We start from the raw sequence: 12,619 nt of genomic DNA on the forward strand, positions 1-12,619 counted from the left end.
CCAACTTTTTTCTGAGATTTTGCATGGGTGTGGTCCTTACAGTGATTTAATTTTGTCTTTTTTACTCAAGATTATAGATATATCTTTACAGCAAACATGATGAGAAACAAAATTTTTTTATGCTGATATTACCAAATTGATGAGTTCACATTTTATCTCTTGGAATAATTTCCTTGGATATTGGAGTATGTTGATGTATAAATTATAAATGTACACATATGCACATTAGTAAAGACCATATCAGAGTGAGTTGCATGTGTGTTTTAGCCAGTTCAGGGGCTTAATAAAGGGAATTACTCATATTTCTGTCTTATTTATTCTATGAGTAACAAGGAATTTCGAAAATGCCCCCATGGAAGAGTTATAGGAATGGGATAACCCCATTTTATTGAATAAAAGTATTCTTAATAGTTTGAGCCCATTTAGCATTATATGAGACATTTCTCTGTTTTTTGTTTGTTTGTTTGTTTTTCCTTTCTATAGAGCCCCAGACCATGGTGATCACTCTCTAATAAAAACACTCTAAAGACTTCTAAAACAAATTCCATGAATGATTATGAAAAATGGTCTATATCCACTTAATCGCTACAAGTGTTGAGCTCATAGCACTTTATTCCTGACAGATACTCGTTTCCTGTCTCTCTCATCTGTACCCAGTTAACTCTCCCATCATTGATGGATATATATCTCCCTGCTGTGGGGGCTGGAAATATGACATTTTGCCACTAGTATTTATTTCCATGCTCTTTCTTTTTCTTAATCTCATTTTATCATTGATGAAAGGTTGGTTGGTGAATTTCCTGGTAAGGCCTATTTCCTGTCATCCTTGCACTGAGAAAAGCTCTCTCCTCTGTGCTGTCTCAACACCCTCAATGGAGCTCACGATCAGACAGTTTCCTTCCTCCTTAGCATGTGGTCTTGATGCCCATCGAAGGTCATCCAAAGGAAGCCACAGATGCCTCTCTTTATAAACCCCTCTCTGGATACTGGGGATCTGTGGAGAAAGTACCATCAATTTTTTTTTTTTTTTTTTGATATATTGTTGTTTACTTTCCACTTGTACCTTTTCCTCCTTTTTATTTCTTTTCATGCCCGTTGCCCAATTTCTGAGGACTTTAACATAAATAGAGAAAAGAATAGGTACACTATGAAAAGAGTGCAAACAGGAGAGACAGGAAAACTGAAGTGAGGTTGACTGGGAGAGATCTTTGGTTCAGCAAACACATTCTCTCACATGTGCTGTGACACATAGTAAGATATGGGGCCAGACCATGTGAAGGTCACAAAGAGGAGTAAAACCAGTTTCGTCCCAAGGAACTTATGGTTTAGTATATGATAGAGTTTACCAAAATGACTAAACTCGAGGTTGAAAATTGTAAGTTCTGTGCAAGAGGGGTGAGGCACAGTGCTGTAGGAGTTTAGTAGGAGAGAGAATACTTTCTACAAAGCAATCAGGAGCAGTATGTGGGCTCTGTAGCCTTTGAAGGATGGATGGGACTTGAACCTATTAAAAGTGAGTAGGGAAACTTCCATGGAGAAGAAGCAACAGGAGCAGAGTCCCTGAGGAGGGGAAATGTTGGGTGATGGGGAAAATTGAACATTTCCATTGGGTTGGAACACGAGGGATGAAGGAAAGTAGAAAGAGGGGAAGCACAGAGTTAGGAACAGGGATTGGAGCCAGTTAATGGAAGGCCATGACTGTCTTTTGACATAATTTTTAGGAAGCTCTTGTTTCTGGTATTGGTTTTTTTGGGGGGTTTTTTTTGTCTTTTTTGTGACCGGCACTCAGCCAGTGAGTGCACCGGCCATTCCTATATAGGATCCGAACCCGCGGCGGGAGCGTTGCTGCATTCCCAGCGCCGCACTCTCCCGAGTACACCACGGGCTCGGCCCTGGTTTTGTTTTTTTAAATGAAAGAGTAACCTCATCAGAGCTGTTACTTAGGAAAACCAATATGGCTGCAACATGTAAAAGAGACTGGACAGTACGTCTATGTGGGAGTCAAGTGCAAAAGTCCAGAAGAGAAATAAACCAGAGTCATGGCAGTGGGAATGGAGAGAAGATGAAGAAAAGAAAAATACAGCATTTTTTTCACCTGTTAGAGATTGGGCAGGACAGTGGAAACTGACCTGTCTAATATCATTCTTCACGCCAAGGATAGAATAAATCTCCTTTGTAATTTATTCCAGTTTTATGTGCTGAGGGTCAAAATGCCCTTTGCGTACAACCAAAGTTCATTTACTTGCTCTGACTTACATTCTAGGCACAGAAAGGGAAAAGCCTCTCTCAGCCTTTCTTTGTAAGAACTTGAACTCCAGCTATTAAGCCTATACTTGTAAATTCAAAAATATCTTCCCACATCCACACACAGACCACACGTTGTCATTGCTCTGTTTATGGATGCCTCCTGTATGTTTCAAGATGGTCCTTCAGCAGAGACTTGTCAAGTGACCAGTATGTTAAAGACACTGTGTTGACACTGGAAGGCAAAGGTGGTAGGAATCAGTCCTTGCCCTTGAAAGCTCCAGCAGGAGACAGTGTCAGGGCACCTGCTCGCCTTCCCCTTGGTTAGATAAATGACCCAAATTCCTTTCTCATCCTTTATAGTCCTTTTCTACCCTGTCAATTGTTTATGTTTCTTTTCTTTGATTTCTTTTCAACATCTGTGCCTCGAGCAGCATACTGTGCTCCGGGAGGATAATGTGTGTGCTGTTCCTCTCATGCATTTCAGAATTGTATCAACTGTGTCACCAGGTCTTTCTTGTATGCACATTGCCCAGGAAGTCTTTGTCATCAGATATTTATCTTATTTTTATTTTAGTATTTTTACTTCTTTACTGCATTGTCCTGTACTTTATGGTTGTTGTTTATTCTTTTGTTAGGCTGTCGTTCTCACAACTGATCGACATAGTTTTAAACTTGAGTCTCGTCTTCCATAGTTAGCAGTAATCACCCAAGTTTTCTGTGTGATATTGGGGAACGTGGTGGTGCAGTGACACAAGAGAGGGCTTCACCCTCAGACATGCCTGGATTCAGAGTGCAGCCCATTCCTTCCCTTCCTGCTCACCAAGACAAGCTGTTTATCCAATGCATCTATTGCTTCTGTTTTCCCACTCATAAAATGATTGTAATTGTACCTTGTGGTATAATATTACAAAAAAGTTATAGAAGGTGCAGGGCCCATAAAGTAGGTTTTCAAAAGGTTAGCCTTCTTTCCTATCTACTTTAGAGCACCTGGGCGATCAGTGAGCATTACTTTAAGTCCTTTACCATTAAGAGTGTCTTCCAATGTCTACGTACTGGGGCTAATCATAAACTAGGGATTGATTCCACCATGTTTGCCTCTTAATTGTGAAAAAGGATCTTTTAAAATAGTGCAATGATGGAAACTGGCTAAGTAAGATATTATTATTATATCAAGAGGTATTTTAAAAATAATGACCCAGTTGAATTTTTTTTTTTTTCTCATTTTTCCATAGTCTGTGAAAAACTTTCTCACAGATATTTAGGAGCAGTGGTTCTAGTTTTTTCTTCATGTTTTGTAGGGAATCACTTAAGGTGTTACATGTAGTTGCCTGATCCTATCTCAGACTTTTGATCTGGAATCCATGGGGAACCCCACATCTGTATGTTTCAAAAGCTCTCCAAAGGATTCTTAAACTCCCTGTAATTGGAGACCCTTTGCTCTAAAATGTATTAAAGAGAATGACATAGTTCATAATAAGCCTTATTTATTAAGGCACTTCATTGTTTGAGGAAAAATTGTATGTTTACTAAATGAGAGTCAAAAAATTATGTCCCTACTCTCTCCTGAGACCCCACGAATCCTTGTTACATTTCTAAGGCCCACCCTTCATGTGTGTGGCTCTTTGGCCATGTGAAAGATAGATACCTCACACATCTGCATACAGTTTGCTAGACTCTGTACATTTTTTGAGCCTCAGAAATATTGATACTTCTAGCAAGCATATAGAATTTATTAGGTATGCTTTCTTTTTGATAAAATAGTGAATGACAAATTCAGGCAGCAGGAAAAGCTCTAAAGGGTTTTTGTAAACAGTTACTTCTTTGTCCAGGAAGCTGTGGTGATTCTTTCTCCCACAGGAATAATTCCTATAGCACAAAGCCTGGAAGAAAATTTGAGGGACAGTAGATTGCTGTTTTGATGGCTTCAAAGTTTAGTTTTAAGCAAATTTTTGGAAACTTACACTCTTAACTAAGTCATCCTCAAAAATCATCTATTTCATAAGCAGTCAGTCACATTCCCTTTATTGACTATTCACTTTATATGAAAGATGCACATAGTTGATTACTTTTTATTGACAAGCTGTTTCCTCATTTTATTACTTGACCATAATTTGAGAAATTCAAATGGAAAAAACAAAGTCATTTCATCAGAATAGTAATAGCACTAATAATTCTCTTGGAACTTTTAGTGTCCAGATAGTAACTGATAAGGCTTTGATAGATTGTCTTATCTGCAGTATGTCAGCCATATCAATAAATGAGAGCAATAACTGTCACAAAATTAGAACAAAAATTAAAAAGCAGATTAATTTTTTAGAGAAGGTATGTATCAAGCAATCTAGTATCTAAGTTTTATATGGAAAATTATGTTTCTGATTATTACTTGTAAGCCGGGCCTGCTCTGTATGTCCTACAGTGGAAATTAGGGTCAAAGGATTCAAAAGCATAATCAGGTTACAAATAATACAAAACATATGAATATAGATTATTCCAGCAGTAGTGATTGACTTTGCATTTCAGGAAGAAAAGCAATAATATGTGATTTAAATGAAAAATCTTGGAGGTGTTTTGCAATCATGTACAATGTTAAGGTACAACGGAAGAAAACTAAACAAGACTGAGGAATTTTAATTTTCTGAGCAAGAAGACATGAATGAATTGTCTCACAGTAATCTTCAAAAGCAGGATGTTGCTACTTTATTTTTATTATTTTTTTTTTTTCTTTTTCGTGACCGGCACTCAGCCAGTGAGTGTACCGGCCATTCCTATATAGGATCCGAACCTGCGGCCGCTGGGAGCGTCGCCGCGCTCCCAGCGCAGCACCCTCCCGAGTGCGCCACAGGCTTGGCCCAGGATGTTGCTACTTTAAAAAAAAGACAGAAATTTACCTGTGCAAAGGGTCCCAAAAAACCCAAGAAAATTAATTAAAGAAGATTTTCTATTCCTTAAAGTTCATAAAAATGTCGAGGCTTACTTGAGTGAAGTGTTAGGATGTCTTTGGGGACAGTGCTCCGTGGTCCCACGTGGAGAAACAACACCTTTACTGCCTTCCAGTCCTCTCTCTACTGTATCTCCCCCTCCTGTGTCACGCCTGAGGTTTCTCCACCACTGCAGCTTGTCATTGCAGCAGTTCCTGCTGTTGCTGTCCCTTGCCCCCCCCCCCCCCGAATGTCAGGGGTGGTATTGTGGTTTTTGGTTTGCCACCAAAACCTTTTGCCTATTGTGAGAATGGGGGACTCCCGGCAGGAGGCCGGCCACGCACTGCAGTAAAGGGGCCGCGTCAGCGACGCCGAGGGACTGGGTGCCCTGCGTGAGCCCCGGGTCGTCCCCGGGTCTTTCCCGCCCCGCCCGGCCTGCCTAAGCTGCGGGTGCAGCGGAGAGCCCGCTGTCCGGGCGTACGAGGCCCCTGCCACCTGCAGTCCCGCTCCCAGCCCCGTGCGCCTGCGGCAGGAGCGGGCGTCCTGTGGTGTTCGCCGGGGCCACGGCCCTGGAGGATGGGGGCTCAGCCTCTCACTCACCTCCAAGTCCCCTGCAGAGCCCAGTCGCCGTGCCTTGGGCCCGAAGGCTGGGAGCCAGCACCGCTCTGGCTCACACGCGTCCAGGGGTCCCTCGTATTTACGGGGTCACCTATGCGTGTGCGGGTGCCTCTCCACTGTAACCCTGAGAAAGTGTCACCCCTGCCTTTTCCTCCTCGTCTCCCCCTTCTTCATCCTGGTAACAAGGAGTGACCAGAGGGCCCCAGGGCTCTGTGTGGCGTGGGGAAAGCCGCAGCGCCGGCCCCGTCCCTCCCACCCACCGTCCACTGATGTCATTGTGCCCTCCTGTCAAGAGGCCAGGGGCGCGGCTCCCCTCCTGCGCACGTCTGACCCCTCTGGAACTCGGGTCGGCCGCCTGCAAATTGCACACGTGCTCGGCCTCCAGCATTTGCTCACTCGCTGTCCCGGGCAACTCTCAGCACTTTTCTCTCTCCTCACATTTCCCACACTCCCTCCGCTCCAGTCTCCCCGCATCATCGTGCTGCCTTTTTTACTGGGAAAACAAAGCAGTTGGAAGAGACCATTCAAACGTTCCGTGCCCTGAGCACCAGGCCTCTCACCTGGAAGCCATGTGCCCATGTGCTCAGCTCCCCTGTCGTTCCCCAGGTGAACTGTCACCCGGGCCCAAGCCAGACCCCAGCTCCCCAAGGCCACCGCCCCAGCAGGACCGATCTCTCTCTCCCGCATCACGACCTTTTCCCTCGGTGGGATCACGGATTCCAGCATGCAGAAATGCTGCCACTTCTCCATGCATTCCACTCTGGTTGCTCCACGTGCACGCCCTCTGCGTGTGTAACTGCCTTGACTCCCTCTCCTCACTGGTTTCCCTCCCCCCTCAGCTGGCTGCCTCCTCCTGCCCGCTCTTTCTGTGCTCACTTCCTGAGTGCACTCTTGCAGTCTCACAGCTTTAAACACCATCTTTTTGATGATGACTTCAAAGTGTGTGTCCACACCCAGGTCTGTCCCCTGCATATCCAACTGCTGGCACAGTCTCTCCTTTGGATGTCCAATATCTCAAACCTAACTGGTCCCAAACCAAACTCCTGGTTTCCCCACCCCTACCCCTCTAAATCTGCTCCTGCTACAGTTTCTACACTTCAGCATCTCTCCAGTGTCTCCTGCCAGGAACCTGGATGTTATGGTAACACATGCTACACCCAGTTCACCTGCAAGTGCCTGTAGCTCCACTGTCAAAATAAATCTAGGGTTTGACTGCGTCTTCTCACCTCACCTCATTCCAAACCATCATCATCTGTCACTTTAATTATGGTGGTAGCCTCATGACTGAGATCCCTGTGTCCATCCCTGGGCCCCCTCCAGTCTGCTGTAACACAGCTGCCAGTGTGATCCTGTTAAACGTAATCCAGGTCACATCACTCCTCTGCTCACAAGCCTCTCAGAGCTCCCATCTCAAGCAGAGGAAAAGCAGAATCCTTCCAGCAATCTGCAGAGGAGCCCCTGACACACATCCCACCTCCTTCCCCAGCTCACTCCACTCCAGTATCATTCAGAACTTGTCTCACCTTGCAGCATTTAACAAATTCTTCCTGCCGCTAAGGATGCTTCTCCCTGGCTGTCAGCCTCTCTCACTCCCCTTCCTCTTTCAGGCTCTGTCCAAACACTGTTTTCTCAGTAATTCCTCCTCTGAATCCCCATCATGGCCCCAGCCTGCCCTAGCACTCCCATCCAGCCCAGCACATAGCACCAAGGAGCATACTGCCTGCAGCATCTGTCTATGTTTGTGTCTGTCTGTCCCCATACAGAGGTTTTTGTTTCATCCAGTTGTTCACACTGTATTTCTAAAATAGCGCATGGCGCATGGTTAGATGCTCAGTAAACACTTGTTGAATAAATGAAGAATATTGCTGATCTTTTCCTCCATACTCAAGGTCAGAGCAGTGCTCATCACTGTCATCATTAGGCAGAGGTCTGGGAAGCCTAGGCAAAGGTCTGGACAGCCAAGCAGGCCCCTCAGCCCTTCCTAAGCTTGCCTGTCCCCTCCCTTTAGGAAGGCTTCCTGTTCTCTCAAGGTGACATCAGTCCTGATGCTGCGGGTAGTATGATCGGTAGCACCAGGAACCAGCGATGGCCTTCGTGGCCTTCCAGGCTTGTGTCCTTGGGTCTTCTGGGAAAATTTGTGCAGCCAGTTCAGTAGTCAAAGTGGGGCCCAGACCTCAAGCCAGTGGCTGAATACATCATGTTCTCAGTCTCACTTGCTGCTGTTATTTAATTTAACACTGAACACTGGGCCAAAACTGACTGTTTTCTGCCAAGTTGAAAACCAACAAAATACTGCATTGGATAATTGTTCCATTTCTTTTGAGATTTTTTACACTAGATGCTATATTTGAAATCTTAAATAATGCAGTTTGACTGAAATACCACTGTATTTTTATATTCTTGGTCATTAAAAAAAATAACCAGAGCCATCACTAGGAGTCGGTAGCGTGGCCATCTGTGAGGATTATGCTCTCTGGTTTTGCAGCCTCTCATCTTCAGTCTCTCTGTAATTAACTTATTTATCATTTTAATGAATATGGTCAAAACTAGATTTAAAAATCGCTGTTACACACACACATATAAGTTTATTTTCTTCCAAATGAACAAATGTGCAGAACTCTGAACAGAATGCACACAAGGGGAGATAAACATGCCTTTCCTTGAAGAATTAGTATTTATACCCTCCCAAAATGAATAAAAGTTATATTGTTAGAAACCTGGCAAGAAAATAACAAGACAGAGGGGGAAATATTATGAAAACAACTCTTTTGCCAAGCAGTTTGTAAATTGCACTGTTAAATTCATAGATTTGGGTGAGGGAAAAAAATACAACTATCATTTGCCACCAAATTCTGTCACAAATTATCCTGTGTCCAAGGCTGACTAACAGCTCATAACCACAACCACATGTTTCCAAAGAAATAAAAGTGGAAAAGAGCATACTGTCTAAGGAGGACCCAAAGATGCCCATTTTAGGAAGCGTGGTAGGGGCTGTAAGGCAGGAACTGCCTGTGTTGAGAGGGGACCCCAAATCAGTGACCCCCCCATTAGATCGTCTGAGGGTTGTGACTATCTCATGCCCACTTGGTATTTATGTTGCTGCTTCCGCAGAGTGGTCCTAAACCAAAATACCTGAATCAACATGGAGGTCAGTCATGGCACCCATCCACCTTTTCTGAGTTGCTGTCCCACCTCATTTAGCATGATTGCTACCATAATCACGTAGCAATGGTGTCATGCAGGATAGAACATTTCATTTTCTCGACCTGCAATGTGAAATGAGTTAAAAATAAGTGGTAAAGAATGATAATACTGAGCTCAGCCAGCTGCATGACCATGTGCTTGCCTGCTCCCTAAAGGGGACCAAAGGCTGTGAGGTGACCACCTGCTCGTGGCCCAGTGCAGAATGTAGAGAATAAAATGTTGAGGTAATAATAACTAGGTGTTTGGTGAAGAGAAGCATACATGTGACAAACCCATCTCTTCCTGAGCATTTACAATATATAGGTTGAATCAGTGTTATTTCTTATATTTAAAATTTTTAAGCTTAAAGTTTTCCTGAATATTTTTTCCAAAGTGTTGCATTTACTGACATAATTTAGTTACACCAAGAAAAAAAAAACCTCTTAAATCATTTATTTAGCAATATATAACTCGTGAGATCAATGGAATGGCTTTCAGTATATCAACATTTGGAAGAATAAAACCAATTTGATTTTAGTATTAAAAAGTTAAATTTTTAAAATTGTATATAAAATCAAAATTGAAAAACATTGGACTTTTTTCAGTTTGTAAATTTGAAATGTTATCTCTTTATATACGATTGCTTGCTTTTTTTTCTTTTCTCTCTTTTTTTTTTTTTTACTTATTCATCTTTTTGTTGTATACACATTTTATCTTTAGGTTTTTCTTAACAACTTATTTAATGGAACAATTTCTCCACCTGGTTGTATGTTCCAGTGATATATTGGAGTGGTACATTAAAGATGTAATTATCATAAAAAGTAATTAATATTCATATTTTTGAGATTTAACTGGACAACTAGTTGGAGGGATATTCATTCAAACAACATAACAGGACATCCTCTTGAAGTTGTCAGAAATAAAAATGACCTATGAAGGTTTACCCAGAAGGGATTTTATTTAGTGACGAGTGCTTTTTACATCACGACTGCTGTCATTGTTGCTGCCACCTTGATTGGAATGTGCATTTGTAGTGGAAACTCAGATGGACATGCCCTGGGATCGTCCACCTCATGTCTCTCCCCTGATCTTGACTAGCTTTGCCAGATCAGTCTCATGGCCACAGCTCTGTTCAGGATGCAGAATCTGTGGTATAAAATCTTAATATGAATAACTTTGGAAAGAAACGTTATTTGTATGTTCCCAAAGGAAAAAAAGAAACAGATGTAAAGTTATTGACATTCCCTATTTCTTGGTGATGACTGGTAGAATTTGCCCAGTCTGCTATGCACAAGGGCATAGACACAATGACAGTGAAGTGTTTCAAGAATCAGGCAGCGCATGAGTGGAAACCTGATGAAAGGGTAGGAAGAGTTGGTATGAACACTCAACTTTAATTACATTTTTAACAACAAAAACTAAAAGAAAATTCTAAGGTGAGAAATTTGGACATGAAATTCATCCTTTCAGAATGATCTGTCTACCCAGTAATGGTGGCATGGTGGCTCAAATGCTGAGCACTGTCACATTCTGACTTAAAAAGTGGAAGCCTTTAACAGAATGGATTCTGTTTAGTGCATTGAACATTACATTCCTAGTATTTTTCATCCTGAACTCATTTAGTAGAGGATATAGATATTTCATTTGATGTGGATTTGACATTCCATCACATTATATGATAAACAGGACGAACAGCATTTTGGAGGTAGGAAAGCAGGAGAGTTAGGACAATAGCTGCCGCTGTGAGACCCTGGTTATCTCATTTAAACAGATATTAAATGTGGGTGCCAGTGGTGTGATCACAGCCGCTTCCCACTTTGTGAATAAATTGCTTAGAAGGAGTCTTTTGCCTACCAGATGTGACCTAGATTTAGATTTCCAGAGGCAGGGGAAAACTCCATTGTGTTAAAAAAAAAAAAAAAAAAAAAAAAAAAAACAATTGCTGGTAAAATGCATGGTAAATGAGCTTATCTCACTTTTCCAGGTGTTTGGGCTAATATGTTATGGAATTACAGCTTCATTTATGAAAAATAATTGAGGAAAATGTTCCAGCAAATCAAATTTGGATAAAGGCTTAGAGATGGCTATTGTGTTGTTAGCAAGTTTTTAAGTGGCAGAAAAAGCAGGAGCCAATAGAGATAATAAAAATACAAAAAACTGTGTATGAGAAGAGTCTCTTATAAAAGGGTCAGGCGTGAGTGTGCTATTCAGCTTGTGTTATGGTTTAGTAAAATATGGAAGAACAACGTGAACAATTACATTTCTTCCAGTGCATAGGAAAAGCTGTTTAAAAAAATCAAAGCTTGCCTGTCTGCTGGCTCTGATAAGTCTTATGACTCTGTTAAAAGCAGCAAAGTTTTTTTAAAAAGTGGAACATCCTTATTCTCTCTTACCCACTCTCTCTCCTTTCTCGTTTCCTTTCATCTTCAGGAGCTGCTACTCCAAAACCAGTCCCAGAACCTGAGAAACAAACAGACCATACAGTTAAAATTGCTGGAGTCATTGCTGGCATCTTGCTGTTCGTTATCATATTTCTTGGAGTTGTGTTGGTAATGAAGAAAAGGTGAGCTCCTAGCTGCTGTCAGATATACAGTTATATCCCATTGTTTGCCAAGTTGTTTCATGTACGTCAAAATATTTAGTTTCTGTGTTGGTTTTGATGACCAGGACACATCTGTGACTCTGTGATTGTTAACATTTTTCATCATACAGCATTGGGACAGAATACATACAGTTATGGGACAAAAACTTAGAGTAAATGGCTGTGATTTTGTATGGATATACAAAGCATATCATGCCATTATAACATGAGAATCACATGTCTTCCTGCAGGGTGGTACATAAAGCTCTGCAGAATCTTAAAAGCCATTTCTTCACCAGGAGATTTTTAGTACTTATTATCAACATACTAATGTATTTGATGTTATCAAGGACATGAAAAAGAAGAGTTTTCCTTCTCATTGTACTGAAGATGATGATAATGACAGAATTTATTGAGCCTTTTGTCATGTGCAGGCACCAGTGTATGGTGGTTAATCAGCATGTGCCCCATGAGAAAAAGAATCTCAAAGAGCAGCCCAGCAGAAAAATGCAGGGCATCAACGTATAAGAAAAGGTTGTAGATCAAGTGGTATGTTGTAAGTTTGCCCTGCCTAGCTGGGAGGAATCTAGTGGGGAAGAAAAGCAGATCTGGCTATAAATAAGCGATCCCCACCTCTCATCCCACACTGAAAAACACAGTGTCTCATTTTGTGAAAACAAGTGAAAACTTGCTTCATAATAAAATCTTCAATGTATATAAAAATTATCAAGGTAAAAATATAGATGGTAAGAAGTGACATGACATTTTTCCAAACACTGGGAACACATGAGTCTTATTCTTTCTCTTTAGTTTAAAAACCATTACAGCCATGGAGTTGGGACGGTAGCCATGCAGTCATTGACGGTAGGAGGTAAAGGTGGGCAGGTTGGCAAAGTGACGTCTTGAAAGTCTTGTCATGTTAGCAGGTTGGGCTTGATCCCCAAATCAGCTGACGCCTCTAAGCAGATAGTAATAAGATCTCATTTTTATTTTACATCACTCTGATGTTAGGCTTGAGCACAGTGAGGAGAGAAGGGGGCTAAAGTCAGAAAGATCAGTTGAGTGAAGAGAG

At 41.9% G+C, this 12,619-nt stretch overlaps 1 protein-coding gene across 4 annotated transcripts in view; it reads left to right on the top strand.

Moving 5' to 3' along the window:
* The window catches only part of PTPRM (protein tyrosine phosphatase receptor type M), a 784,215-nt gene that overhangs the window by 521,476 nt on the left and 250,120 nt on the right, over positions 1 to 12,619 (top strand). For all 4 annotated transcript variants that reach the window (XM_063077465.1, XM_063077466.1, XM_063077467.1 and 1 more), the window contains exon 14: positions 11,397 to 11,529. In XM_063077465.1, the coding sequence (XP_062933535.1) occupies positions 11,397 to 11,529 (133 nt within the window). The remainder of the gene's footprint in view (positions 1 to 11,396; positions 11,530 to 12,619) is intronic.

This window comes from Cynocephalus volans, chromosome 13, assembly GCF_027409185.1.
Source record: "Cynocephalus volans isolate mCynVol1 chromosome 13, mCynVol1.pri, whole genome shotgun sequence".
Taxonomy (NCBI): Eukaryota; Metazoa; Chordata; class Mammalia; order Dermoptera; family Cynocephalidae; genus Cynocephalus; species Cynocephalus volans.